This window comes from Neopelma chrysocephalum, unplaced genomic scaffold, assembly GCF_003984885.1.
Source record: "Neopelma chrysocephalum unplaced genomic scaffold, ASM398488v2 Primary Assembly neopelma1_67, whole genome shotgun sequence".
Classification (NCBI taxonomy): Eukaryota; Metazoa; Chordata; class Aves; order Passeriformes; family Pipridae; genus Neopelma; species Neopelma chrysocephalum.
In genome coordinates, this window is record NW_020897726.1 from 1,197,886 (window position 1) to 1,216,351 (window position 18,466).

The window sequence follows — 18,466 nt, forward strand, 5'->3', positions numbered from 1 at the left end:
AGCAAACATGACAAATACATTTTGCTATAAGAAATTTCCTTCCTTTTTTCTTTTTAATGGGTAGCATCACTCTGGTTTTCTTAATCGATTCTCCTCTTACCTCTAAACTGTTCTGCTTATGAAACCCCCACACTGAAACAGAAGACAAGGGAGGGTGGAGTTCCCTCCGTCTTTGACTGGAATAGGTAGTTGGTTTGGCCAAGGACACTCATCTTACTTCTCTGTCTCTAAAAAGTCTAGTAGTGAAGACCCATTTTAATGACTAAACTGGTACAGTAATACTAATATTATTTTCAAGTATCAGTTAAGAAGGCATCTTATTAATTGGAAGAACAACAGAATAATTAAGTATCAATGATTCTACTTCATACAAGAAGTTTCTAAGAAATTGTGTTCATTGGTGCATAATTTTGTCCATGAGCCATATAGCTCATGATGTTTCATTTTTTGAGAAACAATACATTATTATAATTTTAACTGTATGTAGGTAGTCATGGGACATCTTAGATTGTGAGAATGACTGCTTTAAGGGATTTTGGCATTGTTTTTTGGTAAAGTAAGAATTCTTTTCATAATAATCTTCTGCTAAATCTGTCAGAAATTAAATATAGTACCAGGTTTGTTTTTTTCCCACGGAAGATTTTGCAAATGGGTTTAGTGTATCCATGAGTGCTGAGAGAGCTGATGGACACCACAGCAAGCCACTCATGTTCATCTTTGAAAGGTTGTGATGATCAGGAGAGGTGCCTGAGGATTGGAAGAAAGCAAATGTCACCCAGGTTTTCAAAAAGGGGAAGAAGGAGGACCCATGACATTACCCGCCAGTCAGCCTTGATTAGTCCCTGGAAAGGTCATGGAGCACCTCATTTTGGAGGCATCTCTATCCACATGGATGATAAGAAAGTGATCTGAAGTAGTCAGAATGGATTCTCTAAAGGTAAATCATGCTTGACCAACCCGATTGCCTTCTATGATGAAACAACTACCTGAATGGATGAGGGGAGAGCAGAGGATATTGTCTACCTTGACTTAGCAAGGCTTTTGACACTGTCTCACAACATCCTCATAGGCAAACTCAGGAAGTGTGGACTGGATGGGTAGACAGTGAAGTGAATTGAGAAATGGCTGAATGGCAGATCTCAGAAAACTGTAATCAGTGACCCGGGGTCTAATTGGAGGCCCATCATTAGTGGTGTCCCCCAAGTTCCAATACTGGGCCCAGTATTGTTAACTTGTTCATGAATGACATGCATGAAGGGACGGATGCCTCCTCAGCAAGTTCCCTGACAAGACAAAGATGGGAGGAGTGACCGATACCGCAGAGGGCTGTGCTGCCCTTCAGAAGGACCTTGACAACTGCAGAGAGGGGCAGAGAGGAAATGTCTGAAATTTGACAAAGGCAAGTGTAAGGTCCTGCACCTCGGGAAGAATAACCCCAAGCACCAGGGCAGGCTGGGGACTAGCCTGCTGGAAAGCAGCTCTGTGGAGAAGGCCCTGGGAGTCCTGGTGGACAAAAAGCTGCCCATGAGCCAGCAGTGTGCCCTGGTGGCCAAGAAGGCCAGTGATATCCTGGGGTGCATTAGCAAGACCATTGTCTACAGGTTGAGGGAAGTGATCCTGCCCCTATACTCAGCCCTAGAGAAACCTCACCCAGAATACTGTGTGCAGTTCTGGGCTCTTCAGGACAAGAGGGACATGGAGCTCCTAAAGTGGGTCCAGCTGAGGGCTACAAAGATGATTAAGGGACAGGAGCATCTCTCCTATTAGGAAAGGCTGGGCCTGTTCAGCCTTGAGAAGAGATGGCTGAGAGGGGATCTCATGAATGTCTCTAATTAATTGAAAGGAGGGTGTCAAGAGGATGGATCCAGGCTCTTCTCAGTGGTGCCAAACAATAAAACCAGAGGCAATGGGCAGAAACTGATGCCCAGGAAGTTCCATCTGAATATGAGAAAGAACTTCTTTACAGTGTGAGTGACTAGAACAGATTCTCTAAAGAGGTTGTGGAGCCTCCCTCAATGGAGATGTTAAAAAAACTTCTGGATGCAACTCGGGGCAATGTGCTCTAGGATGACCCTGCTTGAGCAGGGAGGTTGAACCAGATGACCCACTGTGATCCCTTCCCATCTGAACCATTCTGTGACTTCGTGATTCTGTCTTGTGAGAGTTCTGGAGAAGTAAGTGCCTGAGCACCAAGGCAACCATGCTTAAAGAGAGATGCACGACTGCATTTATGCATATTTCAGATACCTTCTGGAATGGTCAAAACAAAAATAGTGAAGTTATAAAGCACTGTGTGGTGATTTTGATATACGATGACTACCTAGTACAAGTTATTTTTTAAACTTGGTGTTTGGAAGCACACCTCTCCCGCTCCCCAATACTACCGAGAGCTGTCATGCAAAATAAAATGTTGAGTATTTTTTTGTCTCTCTGGTTTGAAACATTGTGCTGTAAATCCTGTAGGGGTAATTTAAGTGGAAGAAGATGTCCATTCAACCTTAAACCTGTCAGTTCTATGGAATTGTTCACCTGTTTTATCATAAACCTTAATTTCTTCTCTTTCCTTATGTAGCAGGGAGTCTTCAACTTGATACAAGAGAGATTGATAAAGGCTAGATAGATTAATGAGTGTATTTTTCCTATGTCTTTTAACCAAGAGAAGTGTAATTTGAATTTATTAGACTGAGACAATATGTTTGTTTAAAATTTCTTATAAAAATTCAAGAAATTACTGAATATCTGAAACAAGGTAAGGGAAATTCTTTCCCACCTCTGAAAGTGGTATTTTGCTCCTTTTACAATTATTAAAACTTCAGAGGCTTCTTCAGTTTTCTTTATAGGCCACATATTTGCTCTCAAATAAGTCTGTTGATTTATAAATCTGTTCCAGCCCTCTGTAGCCACTGTGTGCTCCATCACATGAAATCCATGTTCTTCTACTTCATGAGATGGTAGGGCAATAGTCTATTTAACAACATATTGTAATGGGGTTCAGCTCTAGAGATACAGAAAGAGGTGGTCTGAGGAGGAAAAAAAAAGTGCTTAGGTGGAATTTTTTATGAGAATGGCTGTTCTGTGAACATGTAAGCTGTAGTAACTGTGCTACCACTACTTGCATTTCTGTAGAGATATTTTTTATAGCATGAGAAAGAGGCTTTTTTCTCTTGTCCTTTCTGAAGTTTTCTGTTTTCAGCAGCTCACTCCTCCTGAGATGCTTTCTATTTCTTGCCTAAGAAGTCCTGGGAAAATAGATAAGCTGCTCAACATGCATTAAAGCTTTATCAACTTCTGGACTGAAGTGCCCTTCAGTGAGAATGCCCAGGTGAATGCAACCCTCTTGTCTGAATTACTGAGATAAAACAGGACAAGAAAAGCAGTCTGCAAGGGGCTAGTGACCCAGACAGTAAAGGACTTCTTAAGTCAAAATCAACCCTTTATATTTAACCAAAGAACAGATAAATATTAGTGTAATACCTGCAGTTCTGGTGCTTGTTTCCTGTGAGGACTTGACTCAGCGTTGCACTAGCTTGAGCTTTGACATGCCTTTTTGCTGATCATCATTCTATGTCAATTTAATTAGTAAAGAACAAAGGTGTGGGTGACTGCAGTGAAACTCTTGTCCATTAAGTAGTGCAGACTTCTAGACAAATATAGCTGGAAGGAGGGGAAGATGATTCTCACAGCTGCTCCTCATGTTTTATTATGAGAAGCAACAATATTCCTAAGTCAGGTATTACTCAAATGTTTCTACTGAGTTTGTCAGCAACTTCTTTAATTTCATACCATGCCACCATCTGACCTAGTGTTTAACTTTCATCATCAGCAGCTTTTCCAGTCATTGTGATTTGCATGGTGCTTATTCATTTGTCACGTGTCATGTATGCCATAAGGAACCAGCAATATACCCATATGTGAGCCTTAGAGGGGAATGACAACTAACCCTTCAGGTAGGAGACACAAGACATGGAAGAGGGATGAAAAATTGATGCATTAAAAAACCCAATTATTTGAACTGCCAAAAGTTGCCCAAGGATTTTGCAGTATAGACTATTTGGATGATAAAATTATAATGTTATTTCATGCTGATATGTACAAACTGATGCATATGAAGAACTTAACTGCAGCTATGCATGTGTAATGATGAGTCTAAACAAATTACGTTATTCTAGATAAGAATTATATGGTCATTGGATAGTAGCGTGAAGATAGTGACTGGTGTTTAACAGTAGTCTAAAAAATAAGTAAACCTTCAGAGACAAATAATAAAAGAAAGGAGAACAAAACCAGACCTGCCATTATGTTGTAGAAATCCTGTTTTTATAAATATATTAAATATTAACCATCATAAAACAAAAATTACACAGTCCATCTCCTTCCTGTGCTGGGGACCCCAGAGCTGGATGCAGCACTCTGGATGGGTTCTCATGAGAGCAGAGTAGAGGGACAGAATCACCTCACTTGCTGTGCTGGCCACACTGCTGGTGATACAGCCCAGGACACGTTTGGCTTTCTGGGCTTCAAGGGCACATTGCTGGCTCATGTCCAGCCTCTCACACACCAACACCCCCAAGTCCTTCTCCACAGCGCTGCTCGTGATCATCCCCCAGCCTGTATTTGGTACTGGGGGTTGCCCTGACCCAGGTGCAGCACCTTGCACTTGGTCTTATTCGTAGAATCATAGAATCAGCTGGGTTGGAAGGGACCTCCGAGGTCATCAAGTCCAACCCTTGATCCAACACTGCTGTGGTTACTAGACCGTGGCACTAAGTGCCACATCCAGTCTCATCTTAAAAACCTCCAGGGACGGACAATCCACCACTTCCCTGGGCAGCCCATTCCAATGCCTGATTACCCTTTTTGTAAAGAATTTCTTCCTAATATCCAACCTAAACCTCCCCTGGCACAGCTTAAGACCATGCCCTCTTGTCTTACTGATAGCTGCCTGGGAGAAGAGACCAACCCTCATCTGGCTACAACCTCCTTTCATGTAGTTGTAGAAAGTGATGAGGTCTCCCTTGAGCCTCCTCTTCTCCAGGCTGAACAACCCCAGCTCCCTCAGCCTCTCCTCATAGGACTTGTGCTCTAGTCCCTTCACCAGCCTTGTTGCTCTTCTCTGGACCTGCTCCAGCACCTCATGAGATTCTCATGGGGCCATTTCTCAAGCTTGTCCAGGTCCCTCTGGATGGCATCCTTTCCTTCAGGTGTGTCAACCACATCACTTAGCTTGGTGTCATCAGCAAATTTCCTGAGGGTACAATCGATCCCTTCATCTCTGTCATTAATGAAGATATTAAATGACTCTTGTCCCAATACGAACCCAACAACAAAGCCTTTTGTGTGAAAATCCCAGAGTAAAAACGAAAGGAGGCTAAAATCTAGCGCTTTCAAAGAAGACAAGAGTTTCAGGGCATGACATATTTAAACTTGAGAAAGAGATGAAGGTGAATCCATAATTTTGGGTTGTTTTAATTAATTTATAGAAAACTTCCTTCTCCTAGCTATAATGCTGTGGGTAACTTTGGAATAGGATAGCACTGAGCTTTGTCCCAGTACAATATGAGCTGTAGCAATATATGTAACTTGAAAATGAAACATTTTCAGGAATTCTTCCCTGGAGTCCATACTGGTAGATATTAAAAATCTATTGTTAATTCCTTATAACTGTCCCTAAAGAAAAACTTTTAAAACTCTGTCTCTAGTATTCATCGTTAAACTTTGTGTCATAGAAATATTATTATGCTTTCCTGATTAGCCTTTTTTTTTTTTTAATTGCAAATATGAGAATTGTCAGCTATGTGGTTTTAGGAATTCTGTGTCACAGTAGATAGGTTAGTTTAATTAAAGCTACTCCAGTAAGTCATCTTGCTGATAGCTATTATCTTCCAGTCACAGAGCATACATTTGAATTTTGTACTGCTTGAGTTCTTTGAAGTGTTTTTGAACAATGTTTGACTAAGATGTTGATTTAAATGTCTTTTTTTTTTCCTGAGTATCTGAGGTTGTGGTGCTTTTTACACAAAATATTAGTAATATTAAGACTTAGGTTATGTATGTATACAGGTACATCATAAGGCATGGGAATTGTGGTGTATATTTTGTCTGGAATTTTATTTATGCATTACAAAGATACCTTCATTTCTATAGTGAAATGTTGCTCCTGTTGCTAGCACATGTAACTTTATGATACTGAAGATGAATGACTCTGCTATCACTCTCCTGCAAATTGGGGATGAGGAATTTAGGCAAACAAGATGCAGGTTATTTTACCTGACACTTGGTATAGGCTTCATATTCTTTCCAAATAGGCATTTTTTTTCAGTGTAATTTTAATGTATGACAAAGGCATGAACACAGCACTGTCTGAGATAGAATTCTGTCTTTGTGTAATAGTTGTGATTGTTTTTGCAAGCATGAGGGAGACAGGGCCGGGAGAAGACTATTCATTTGTTTTTATATAGCAAGGCATGCTTTATTATTGCAGACTGAAGTATGTTGCAGTCCAATTTTGCATCTAGCTAGATGCCCACCACCAGTGGGAAAGCCCACAGATCTGCTTTCTTAAAAGTAGAATAATCACAGAACTTCATACTTTGCCCAGGCTCTGTACTTGGTATCTGTGTATATTAATTGCTGATCATGCTGCAGATATGAATGCTTCTGGCCTTTGCATGTCTTCTCTTTAAGTACTCTGGCTAATAATTAGAGGCTAACATAATTCTGTAGAATAGTAGTTGTACAATGCCGTTAACTAAGAGCTTAAAAAAAAAAGGAGAAAAAGTGAGGCTTGCAAAATAATATTTGATTTCCCTCAAAGTGAACCCTAAATCAAGGTAAAAGACCAAATGTAAGTTCTTATCATAGATACACTGCACCAATGTGTTGTAGTCTGAATTATTTTATTTATGTGAGATCTTTGCCACCATAGCAAGGAACGCAAAAGTATCAATAACAAATAAAACAATCTCTGTGCAACTGTATTAGTATTCACAGTAAGATGTGGCCATGTTGGGAATGTTGGAGTTAGGTTTTCCTATTGCACAGAAAGAGTATAATTGTATGAAGTCATTCGGTTAACCCTTTATATGCAAAGAGCTGAAAATATATCTGGACTGATTTGAAGTGTGTTTCAGATGTGTAAAGTCATTGCACAACATGTTGTTGTTCTGTTTGAATCGGCAGTTTAAACATTCTTTGTAATTCAAACTGTAGATGAAACCAATCCCTAAACCCATAAAATCTTTTGGTCTTAGAAGTTGCAAAAATGATTGGCACTGTCGCATGGCATTTTATTTTAGACAGTGACTTTTTAAGTGATGTTCTACCATACCAGATAATGCAGATGGTATATTTCAAATATTGGTATTATGAAGCAAGTTTCACAGCATGTTGTACTTGGAATAATGTGCATTCCATTGTGCAATATTATCCACTGCTTCACTTGCTGTCTTAAGATACAAATGATTTTCTTTGCATTCAACACATTTGTGTCACTGCTGGATTGTTTTATTAAGGTCATGTCTTCTGTACTAAACTTCAGACTGAACTCAAACTTGGCAATTTAAAAAAGAGGTCATATTTTATTGTCACCTGTGGTAGCAAGGACCTGAACTGGACTTGGACAGATAGTGTCCCATCCAGCCCTCTGTTTCTGAACACAACTTGTAAATAATTCTTTTGTGAAATATTATCAGTGGCTTATGAAGTGACTGGCTAGATGTCTAAATGACTTTCACAAGTGAGTAAATTTTCAAAAGCGCAAAATGTGTTCACTTTTCCCTTGTATGTTCAGTCTGCAGCTGTCAAAATGGAAGGGTTTGTGTTGAGGATCAGTGGCTCTTCTTAGTCATGCAGTTTCTTCTATGAGGAGAAAATGGGCTCATGGATGTATGAAACTTGTACTAATTACTGCATTTGATTATTACTTCTTGGAAAGGAGTGAACTATTAGCTGCCTTTCTTCTTTGCGTCCTGTCTCCTCTCATCTCTGGTGGATGATTCAATATAGAGTAATGAAAATAGGACATTACTTACAAATTCCATTTTAACAGTATGTAATATTACCACACAGAACACAAGGTAATTACTGGCATTTTTTCACTATGGCATATTAATAAATGATGGTTTGCATGTTTAGTTAATTGACCATCAGAGCTGTGACATTGTTTAATCTCTCTGTTTGAAGTATAGCAATTTGCAGATGACTGTATAACTATTATCTTGAAAAGCTCCAAAGATGCCTCCTTATACGTGAGGAACTGTTCTCTAGTGCCACAGAGCATTTTGGAGCCTGCTCTGAGATGAAAGCAAGACTTAAAGTATTGATCATGTGAAACTTGTGTTTGGAGCTGACTTCCATGCAGAACTTTAAAATCAAAACCCATAGGTATTTAATTTTTTTTAATATTATTTTATTAACTTTTTTTTTAGTTAGTTATTCTCCCATCCCCTTGGAAAACAAACCAGTGTCATGCTACAGGGGGCTTTGTGTGGTCTATCAATTCCATTAGTAATTCTAGATGGCCTTAGCCTTTCAGCCAGGTTTCCCAATCCTCTCTGTGGTTCCATGGGCAGCAACAGAGCATGTATTTGTGTTCCAACCACGTTATGTTCAACCACAGTCTGCAAATGGGTTTGGGATTAAGGGAAGGGATGGGGCTAGCACAGGAGAAGAAGGGAGATAAGAACAGTAGGGAGTCAAGCAAAAATGTTGGGAAGCCTGCATGGATGAACAAAGACTTCCTAACAAGACTCAAATGTAGAAAGGAATTATACAGAAGGTGGAAACAGGAACAAGTAACCAGGAAGGAATGCAGAGACATCTTCCAGCCATGCAGAGATGCTGTTACAAAAGCTAAAACCCAGCTAGATTGAATCTGTTGAGAGATGTCAAAGACAAAGGCAACCAGAAGGACTTTAATGTCATAAATGCAGATTTTTCAATACAGTAAAAATAACTAACTTTAAAATATGGAAGGGTTTGGCTTCTTTGAGTTATATCCCATTACAGAGAGGTCCTGCAGAGAAACCTAGACATATCAGAGGGCTGGACAATCACCAGCCCTATGAAATTTAATAAGGTTGAGTGCCAGATTTTGCGCCTAGAACAGGGCAACCCTGGATGTACATAGAGACTGGGGGATGAGGGGCTGGAGAACAGCACTGCAGAAAGGGATCTGGGGGTCCTGGTTGATGGCAAGTTGAATATGAGTCAGCAGTGCCCTGGTAGCCAGGAGAGCCAACGATGTCCTGGGGGGCATCAGGCAAAGCATCGCCAGCTGGGAGGTGATTGTCCTGCTCCGCTCTGCATTGGTGCAACCTCACCTTGAATATTGTGTGCAGTTTTGGGCACCACAATATCAGAAAGATATAGAGAGTGTCAAAAAGAGGGCAATGGAAATGATGAAGGGTCTAGAGGGGAAGCCATACAAGGAGCAGCTGAGGTCACTTGGCTTGTTCAGCCTGGAGAAGAGGAGACAGAGGGGAGACTTCATTTCAGTCTACAGCTTCCTCACAAAGGGAAGTGGAGGGGCAGACACTGATCTTTTGTCTCTGGTGACCAGTGACATGACCTGAGGGAATGGCATGTAACTGTATCAGGAGAGGTTTGGATTGGATATTAGGAAAAGGTTTTTCACCAAGAGGTAGCTGGGCACTGGAACAGGCTCCCCAGGGAAATGGTCACAGCACCAAGTCTGTCTGAGTTCAGGAAGTGTTTGGACAACGCTGTCAGGCACATGGTGCTTCTTGGGATGGTACTGTGAAGGGACAGGACTTGGACTTGATGATCCTGATAAGTCCCTTCCAACTCAGCGTATTCTATGATTCTATGACTTTGTAGGCTGTTTGGCTGGGTTTCTGTTTCTGTGCCTTGGCCCTACACTTTGCCTGCTTCTGGAATGCAGTTCAATGTTTCTCTGGCTTGTCTTTTGTGTTTTCTTTTCCCATGGCTGTCCATTACTTTTCCCTTAACATGGTGCCCATCTTTTGACACATACTGGTCTCTGCACGTGCTTACTCACTAGCTTTTTTCTCCTGAGCATCCTTCTGTCCTATTCTCCCTCAGTCTCAGACAAATTTGATGTTGACAGAATAAGGTCAAGAAATGTAAATGTTTTGAATGTATTTTCTCATAATTTCAGCTGGAAGCTTTTTTTTTTCATGTTTTCTTCTGAGCCCCACACTTGGGACACCCTAGAAGAAACTTTTGTCCTAGAGAGTAGAAGTCATCTTTTTTTCAGGAGATGTGAAGCCTTCTATCTGCTTAGAAACCAAGTTGAGAAACTGAGAAGTCTTCTGGAATATGCCCCTGTGACTAAGGTTGTGAAATAGATGAGGGAAAAGATGACAAGTACTACGTAATTTTGGGAGCATTTTAGGGAATTTGCTCATGCCATTCAAGATTTATTGTCACTGAAGCCACTGATGCTAGGTTCAGCTGTCAGCCTGGAGTTGAGAAGTATTTCAGCATGTGTTTAAGTCTTGGTGACTGTGGTGAGACTCGAGCAAATGTTTACGCCCACTCTGCTTTCTTCAAAGTGGGACTCTACAGGGGAGCCCATTTCTGATGGTTTTGTGATGAGAGTCACTGGAGCTGCCTGGGGCGTGAGCCAGGGCTGTGCTTTGCCTGCTAGTTCACTGCACCTCTTCATTACATAAAAATGAAAAATATTTCAGGGTGTTGAGGATGTCATGTAAGCTGAGCTGCGTTCTTTCCCTCCTGAAGGTTTTGCTTATTTGCACATTACTGTTCCCTCTCCTAGTATAGTCTGTCCAGTACTCCCCCAACCCTGGGAGGTTTCTGGGGAGCCAGGAGCCATCTGAAGCACAGGCCAGCAGGGGTTGCTGTAGGAGTAGGAGATGGAGAAAATTCACTGCATCCCTTTTGTAGAAGCCCTCCCTGAGGGTTTAGTCCTGTTGCCCTCTTTTCCCTCCTACCGCACCCAAGCTCACTTGGGCTCAGTAGTGAATTCCCAGCACAGAGTAGGTGTCTGTTGCTTACTCACAGCTTTGTGTATTTTGTACGTTCATAAATTAAATACTAAGTTTTATCCTTACAATGCTGAAACTAACTTCATAGTTGATATTTTGACTCAATAAATTTTAAATGATTTTTAATATTTATTGTTTCTGTAAAAGTGGACAGTGGTATTCATAGTGCTTGATTCCAGATGCCCATAGATTATTGCTATAGTATTACTATTTGTCACTCAAGAACTTGCTAATTTTTTCAGGACTGGAGTGGAATTGAATTGGGAATGATTAGTTGCATCCTTTTGACTGAATGTTGAGTTTTTTCCCTTAATTCCTGTGAAATCACCATTAGCTATTTTGGCTGCAGTTCTGTGTTGGGTTGAGGCAGTGTTACATTGTAAATCAATATCTTTTCAAAAAGACTGCTGTAAATTGCCTAGATAGCATATGCATGGTTACTTTGGCTGCAATGCTGCTGCAGAGCCTGGATACTCTGCCTTTCTGGGAACTCCACAGGCAAGTCCATCATATATTAAAAAAAAAAAAATCTTTTTAGAAAGAGCATAGTATTGCTGATGAATTTTAGACAGAGAAATATTGTACCCTCAGTGCTCATCTGTACCTTTAATATTTTACTCCACAGGGATTACCCTGTCTTCAGGGATTTCTTTGTTTGCTGCTTTAGATTTCCCCCTTTCTTAGCTGTAGTACAGCCGTACCATTTCAGCTTGCTAGTGCAGAAAGATGTTGTGAATTCAGTTGCTGAATGAGCCCAGCCTGACTGCAAACACTAACATTGCTAGAGAGATGCCAAAGAGTTGCAGGTGAATCTGACCTGATCCGGGCAACAGCAAAACGGTAAGATGGGGCTTGGTTAAATCTCTGGGACTAATTGGGTACTGGGGTTTCCTGTTTCAACCTGAAGCCTAGTTATCACATGCTTCCAACTTGAGCAGGATTCATTCTGTGCATGTCAGGGTGGGTTTTCTCGGGAATGCTTAACATCCAGGCAGAGGGAGGCGGTGGGAAGCTGGGAACGCCACATGAGACCTCTCGGCAGCCACCCTGGTGAGATTCCCCAGCAGTACTGCCTGCGGTTTGTAAATACCAGGGAAAAGGTAGGGGAAGGCTTAAAAGTGATGCTTTTCTCGGATCACCTTTGTATTTCTCTCTCTGGCAGCCTTATTTATAATTGTATTAAGAGGGTAGTATGGGCAATTTTTTCTGATACATGCTTGGCTGAACGCCCTCTGGGATGAGTGAGTGAAGGACGTGATCAGCCACTTTTTCATCTCTGCTAACAAGTCTTTGCATCTTGCTAGATCTGAATAAATGTTTTTAACAGTTACAGATTTGCTTGGTGGTGAAAGACAAAATTAAAATGATCCTTTATAAATACATGCTATATCATGGATGTCAGAATATCATTTTGCCTTGTTAATCTCTGTCATGATTTTATTTCTCATGTCTTTATTTAATATAACAAAAAGTGAGGTAGTCTTTTTAAGTTGTCATTCTTGTATGCTTATATAGCAGCGTGTTGACAGAGGTTTGGATCTTAGTGGAATATTTCAGTGTATGAAAGCTTAGAGCAGCAGCATGTTCAGGGAAAGAGAAGAGAAAAGGAGCAGCACTAACCATTAGTACAAGACAGATCAAAATGTGACCATAGTATGAAAGTATTCGAATTATTTCTGATGACTTAACTGACAGCTATTGTGTTTCGGTTGTAGATAGAGTCCTAGATTACTCTCAACAGAAATCCAGTGGAACTGAACAAAAAATATTTCACCATGTGTTCTAGTATTTAAAGGAATTGAACTGTGGTAGTAATGGTAGAGTGATGAGATATGTTTTTTGCTATTACTAGTTAAGAGTAAAAGCAGAGGGTCTCTTTTCTAGGGGAGTATGCTTATCATTATGCAGCTTGTGAATTATACTCCAGGAAGAGATCAGTTGTATATCAATGTGGGATCAAATAACTAGTTTGACAGCGATTCATGTTTGCTTTTTCTGTACTCCCCAATTAAAGGGTTTTTCTTCTCTGTCACTGAATATGATTAAAGAGTGAAGATTCAGTGTTATAGCAATTATTTTCTGAAGGTTTCATTATTATTTTGCTGGAGTTCCTTCTTTAAAAAACACTGTGTGTACTGCAATATAAGTCATGTGAGGTGGTCTCTTTCACACTGTATACAAACTTAATTTACATGTTTTGTCTCAGAAAATAGAGTTGCCCTTTTTTTGGGTCAAGAGTTACCTAGAATGTTTTTATTACAATAATTATTTCAGTTGTATTATTTCTTTTATTGTTTTTATGGAAGTTTTCCTTTGCTTATACTGTCATGCCTACTAATAAATTGCAAACCATTGTTTAATGCATAGAAGTAATTCAACCACTTGTGTTTACTTCCGTGTTATACAAGGAAAGAAAGTCCAGGCATGTGGAATTTTTTTAAAGCAAATTTTAAATTACATTTTTCTCTTAGTATTATGTTTTCATCTACTTCATATATTAAATTTGTTGCTTCCATCAACTTTCTTCCTCCAAGTGTTTTTTTCTACCCAAATCTAAAGCCATCGTCTCTGTTTGCTGTGTTAGTACAGGCTCTAGAGTTCTTCCATTTTAGTTTTCTGATCTTAAGAAATGACTAATGTTTTGGACATATTTTATTGATAAATAATATTCCCTATGGTAATATTTAGTTAAACACAGATCCCAAGTTAACCAGGGGGGAAATTAACTTATAGTGCGGAAAATGTGTCCAAAAGAACGTAGATGGGAAAGGGAAAAAATATATAGTTTAATAGGCGGTTAGTGCCAAGTGCTCTATGAAGATGAAGATCTTCTCTGTGTGGATCAGTTTTCTAGATAGGCTGGGGTCTGTCACAGTAGGAGATAAGGGCTTATCTGAGGAGTGAGTGTTTGCCATAGTCTCCTTCATGTCCCTGACTCTGGACAGAAAGAACTTCAAGAAGTTGTAGCTGAGCAGGCTAGAAATCATCAATGTTGCATCTTAGTGCAAGGAGGTTGACCAGCCATTGAAGTCCTACAGCAAAAAGGGTCATATAACTTTCTTTTTTTTTAGCTATTTTGTTGTACAAATCTTAAACAAACCCAATCCCTAAAATCTCTAAAACCAAACCTGCCTGCACAGTTTTTGACGTTTTCCCCTCACACTGTAAGCATGGGTGGGGTGTTTAAAGAGCTGGCCTCTGAGCAGGTGCTCTGTCTGTCTTGGGCAGGCAGTTCTTGTTTCTCCCAGAGCCCTCATAGATGAGAACATGGATGGAGCCGTTGGTGGGGACTATGATCAGGCTGCAGAGTAGGTGGGCCTGGCTGGTCCCACAAGGCTGCAGAGGTAAGGGATAAAGGATTATTTTGTTCTTTAGGGGAAATCCTTGCCCAGTGCCTGCTGCCACCAGGCATTTGCCCCTGCAGGTTTCAGTAGCTGCCCTGGGCAAGTCTTTGGGGTCAGCATAAGTTTGTTGGGGTGAGAATGTATGGGAGTGCTCAGCATGGGGCAGGTGAGGCTTTGGGCTGTCGTGTTTGGTGACTTCTGTATAAATGTGAGTGTAGATGTGCCCCTTAAGGGTCACGGGAGCTGCTGAGCAGACACAGACAAATCTATGGGGTTATTTCCCTTTGAAGTCCCAGCAAGTCAAATATAGTCAGCTGTGAGGCAGTGCTATACACAGTTTGTGAATTGGGTTTTGGATAATATTAGTGTTAAAATGTTCCTGAGTGTTTCGGGTACTGATAAAATGATAATTACAGCTTACAAAGCCTGTTGAAATGAAGAGAAATATCCTAGCAAATATTAACTGAAACAACAGAGAGTCTGTGCAATACCAGTTCTCCAAAGCCTGTTTCTGAACTAGAGAAAAATGTAACTGGTGCTCTTAGTTTGGGAAGAACAGATTAATTACTATTTTCTGAACTTGAGTTCACTTAAGTAGGTCCATACTGGCTTCCGGAATCTCTGATTAGATTTTTCTTCTGGTACTTTGGAAGGTACATGAATGTACTGATGGTTAGTTAAGAAACAGAATCTTAAGGCCTTTATTTTTCTTAATACTGCTATCATAATGTTAGTGTCAGGACAACTTCTCCCAACAGCAGCTCTGTCAGTCATTAAGTGCTTCTTCCACCTACATGGTGACTTCTGGGTTTTGATATAGTTCAGTAAATACCTTTCTGTGATCACTTTTTCTTTTGACATAAATGTATTGTATATTGTCAGAATTATTGATCATATGCATCTCTTTCACATGTGGCATATTTTTCACTGATATCCTCTGCTCCACTCTCCAGTAAAAGCCTACATATATTTCTGGATTTAGCAGTTCAGCAAAAAGCAAGTAGTGAAATAGTAATTTGATGCAGTACTGAATGATGAATTCAGGGGGGTGATTTTGCATTATAAGATTTTTGAATCAACCCCATAAACATATAATTTTGCCTCTGTAGAAGTAACTTCCATGCGTTCTCTTTATTGCTGGTGAGGGATATGTTTATCATATTCCTGGGTGGATGAGCTTCTCTGAAGTTCCTGTATCAGTTCTGGACTGGCCTGCAGAGGATGTGGAGGCACACAGTTTTATTTGTTAATTGTTTTACTCTGTGTTGATGTGCTAGTCAGAAATGGTGTGAAAAGTTTGGGTGGAGATTCTTGTTTTATTTTGCAAAAATTTTTAAAATTTATTGTTGGAATTTGTGTAAGTTAATGCTGGAGTAGAACTTGCTATCTCCTCCTGCTGACTAGAGGATCTGTTGCGGCTTCTGATTGAAAAAATAACTTGATAAACTTCAGCTAGACAATAAATAAATATAAAATAATCTAAGTTTGTAACAAACATCATGTCAGCAAGCTTTTGACTCAGTCTTTATCATTCTGTCCTGGAAATTGAATAGAATTTGTCAGTTATATTTCAGTTTTGCTTTGTCAGATGTTTTTAATTTAATATTAAATTCTATACGACTTACCTGAAAAGGAAAATACTGAATGTTGCCAAGAGAGTGGTGAGGAAATGAAAGGATAATGTCTATTTATGCATTGTGAAAGCTCAGCTTCACAATTCATTTCTGATACTTTCAGTCTACAGGCTTAGTGCATTCGAATACGTCCTCTTCCATTTTATTAAATCTTCGTGTAAGTGCAAAGAAAATGTACTTAAACAGTTAGAGAATATGTGTAAAATATGTTTGCCCAGACTTCCCTGTAAATAGTGGGAATTTTAATGAACAAATGGGTTCTGTTGATAAATGTTGGCTATAGAAATGTTATATTAATGTCATGCAGAAGAGTTGTCTTGAAAAGTTCTGCAGTTTAATGATGGCTTGGTTGGTTTTGCTGCTACCTGGGAAAGTGGTGGAACCACCCCCTAACTTTCAAGTTGGCAAGGAATTCCCTGTATTTGGCAAAGTAGTCCAGATACATAAAATTATATAATCATAAAATGTGATTGTACTGCTGGTAGGCAGCTATGCAGAGAAAACCAGGCAAAATATCTGCAATCAGTCTCAGTTTTGTGAAAGTTTTTTCATGAGAAACTTAATGTACTGGAAGGATGGAGGACTTCTCACTGATGTTCTAATGATAGCTGTGATTTTTGACCAATTTGATTCTTAGGATTTGTTGCTTGTTGAAAGTGATTCATGATGAACTCACAGCTTGGAGGTGCAAATTGCCACCAACTGCAGAAGGCTTGGCTGTTTTGTACTGTTACAGCTTTTTCTTTAGATTGATTTGAGCGTAGTCATAAGTCTACTACAGCACATATTTTGGCTTGAACACATCAAAGCAGCAGCGATGATTTTCATTTCTCTGTTGAAATACATAGTTTTTTAAAAAATTGAGCATTATCTCTGTGCTATTCATAGAATTTTTCTTATAAAATTGCAGTCCTTATGATGAGCTCTTCTCACTATCAGTTTGAAACTTCTCCATTTTAAGTTTTAGATGTCTTTGTAAGAAAAGATATACTGGAGTGTTCCTCATATTCTGAATAACTTTAGATGCTGTAATTTTCATTATGCCAGCTGACTCAATTCTGAATTGTGGGACATGGTATGTTTGTGAGCATAGCACATATGCACTGAAAAACAAGTTTCATTATGCTTCTGTACACCTTTTTGCTTTGAAAGTGATTGTGCTGCTGCAAGTCTGACAAACCTGCAGTAGCTGCTAGAAAATTCCTTTGAGACTTTTCATTCAAGTTTTATAGAATTCTGTAAGCAGGGCATTTGTCTGAAGGGGGGAAAAAAGAAAGAACAAGTGAAAAAAAAAAAGTCAGGTGTGCATGAGATCCAAACACAGAGGAGGATTTTTCATTTAATTGTTTGTGAAAATGGGCTTGTCATCCTCTTCTGAACTCTCAGACTTCCATGGAAGAAAGCAATGGAAGAAAAGTCATGGATGCCTGTTATTAAAAGTTCTGGGAGATTGTATTGGAATATGGGTTATTCACATGTCTGGAGATTACTTGCAGAAGTGACTAATGAAAACTTGAAGCTCTTTTTCCACCTACTCCTTTACACTGTGCTGATTTGACAGAGGATACTTCGTCAAATTCAGTGGTTTGGAAGATAATATGTAGGGGTGCAGATCTAGAAACACTTAAGAGAGCTTGTCTTTCCTTGTGACATTGATCTGCATTGGAAGCTGCATTTTTCAAGCTGTAGGGTTGTTAACCTCAGGGATGAAGCACCTAAGAGCAGGAGAGATTTCTTTCTTGGTGCTAGAATGAAATTTTGAAATGCATTAGCAGAACGAAACAAACAACTTTCATTACTTAGTTTTTCCTCTGGCTTTTTCTAAAGATAGTTAAAAAAGAAAAAAAGCAAGGAAAGAAGACAAATGCAGAAAACAGGGAAAGGAATGAAGTAGATTTTTGTGTATTTTTTTTTTAATTAAGGAAATGGTCTGAAGGAAGAATAGCTAAACTAATTTATCATTCTAGTCTTTTAGAACATCTGCTGAAGATAATGTGAGCCTACCGTTGATTTGTAAAGGACCATACAGCATGCTGCTTCAGTGCAATGAGGGTTGTCATCATATCAGACTGAAGATGGTTGTAAAACCTTTCCACCAGCAAATGCATATATTTCACAAAAATGATTACATGATCTGTCTCCTTCCTCCTTTCTTTTTATTAGAAAAGTGCTCTTCAGCATATATGTGAAGAGTGTATTGTGAAAGATCTTGAGTAGTTGGGCTTAAGTCTTATACTGTCAGTTCCATGACCAGATCTGACCAACAGCAGTATTTTTGTTCCCTGCTTGTAAGAGGACAATCTTTACTTTAATTTGGATCGGAGGTACTTGGTGATAACTGTGAAAGAATAAAGAGGCTTGCTAGGGGTAGGTAAAGGAGTCTAAAAGAACTAGGTAGAACCTATTTTCAAGGCATGGAATTGTTTACAATTTATTTTCTGAAAAACCTTACTGACAGCCTCAGAATCTAGCAAGAATAGGCATTTTGTTGTCAAGTCTC

The 18,466-nt window shown here is 39.5% G+C and overlaps 1 protein-coding gene across 3 annotated transcripts in view; it reads left to right on the plus strand.

The window, feature by feature from the left end:
• CDK14 (cyclin dependent kinase 14) overlaps nt 1–18,466 on the plus strand; it is a 313,384-nt gene that overhangs the window by 56,025 nt on the left and 238,893 nt on the right. The window contains exon 1 of one of the 3 annotated variants that reach the window (XM_027684704.1): nt 11,696–11,828. The exons of 1 other annotated variant lie outside the window; for it this stretch is intronic. Coding sequence is in view for 1 of the 2 variants with exons in the window: in XM_027684703.1 (XP_027540504.1) it covers nt 12,014–12,088 (75 nt within the window). In the remaining variant the exon portion in view is untranslated. Of the gene's footprint in view, nt 1–11,695; nt 11,829–11,962; nt 12,089–18,466 lie in introns of those variants that run through there. One more of the 3 variants, XM_027684703.1, reaches the window with a different exon arrangement.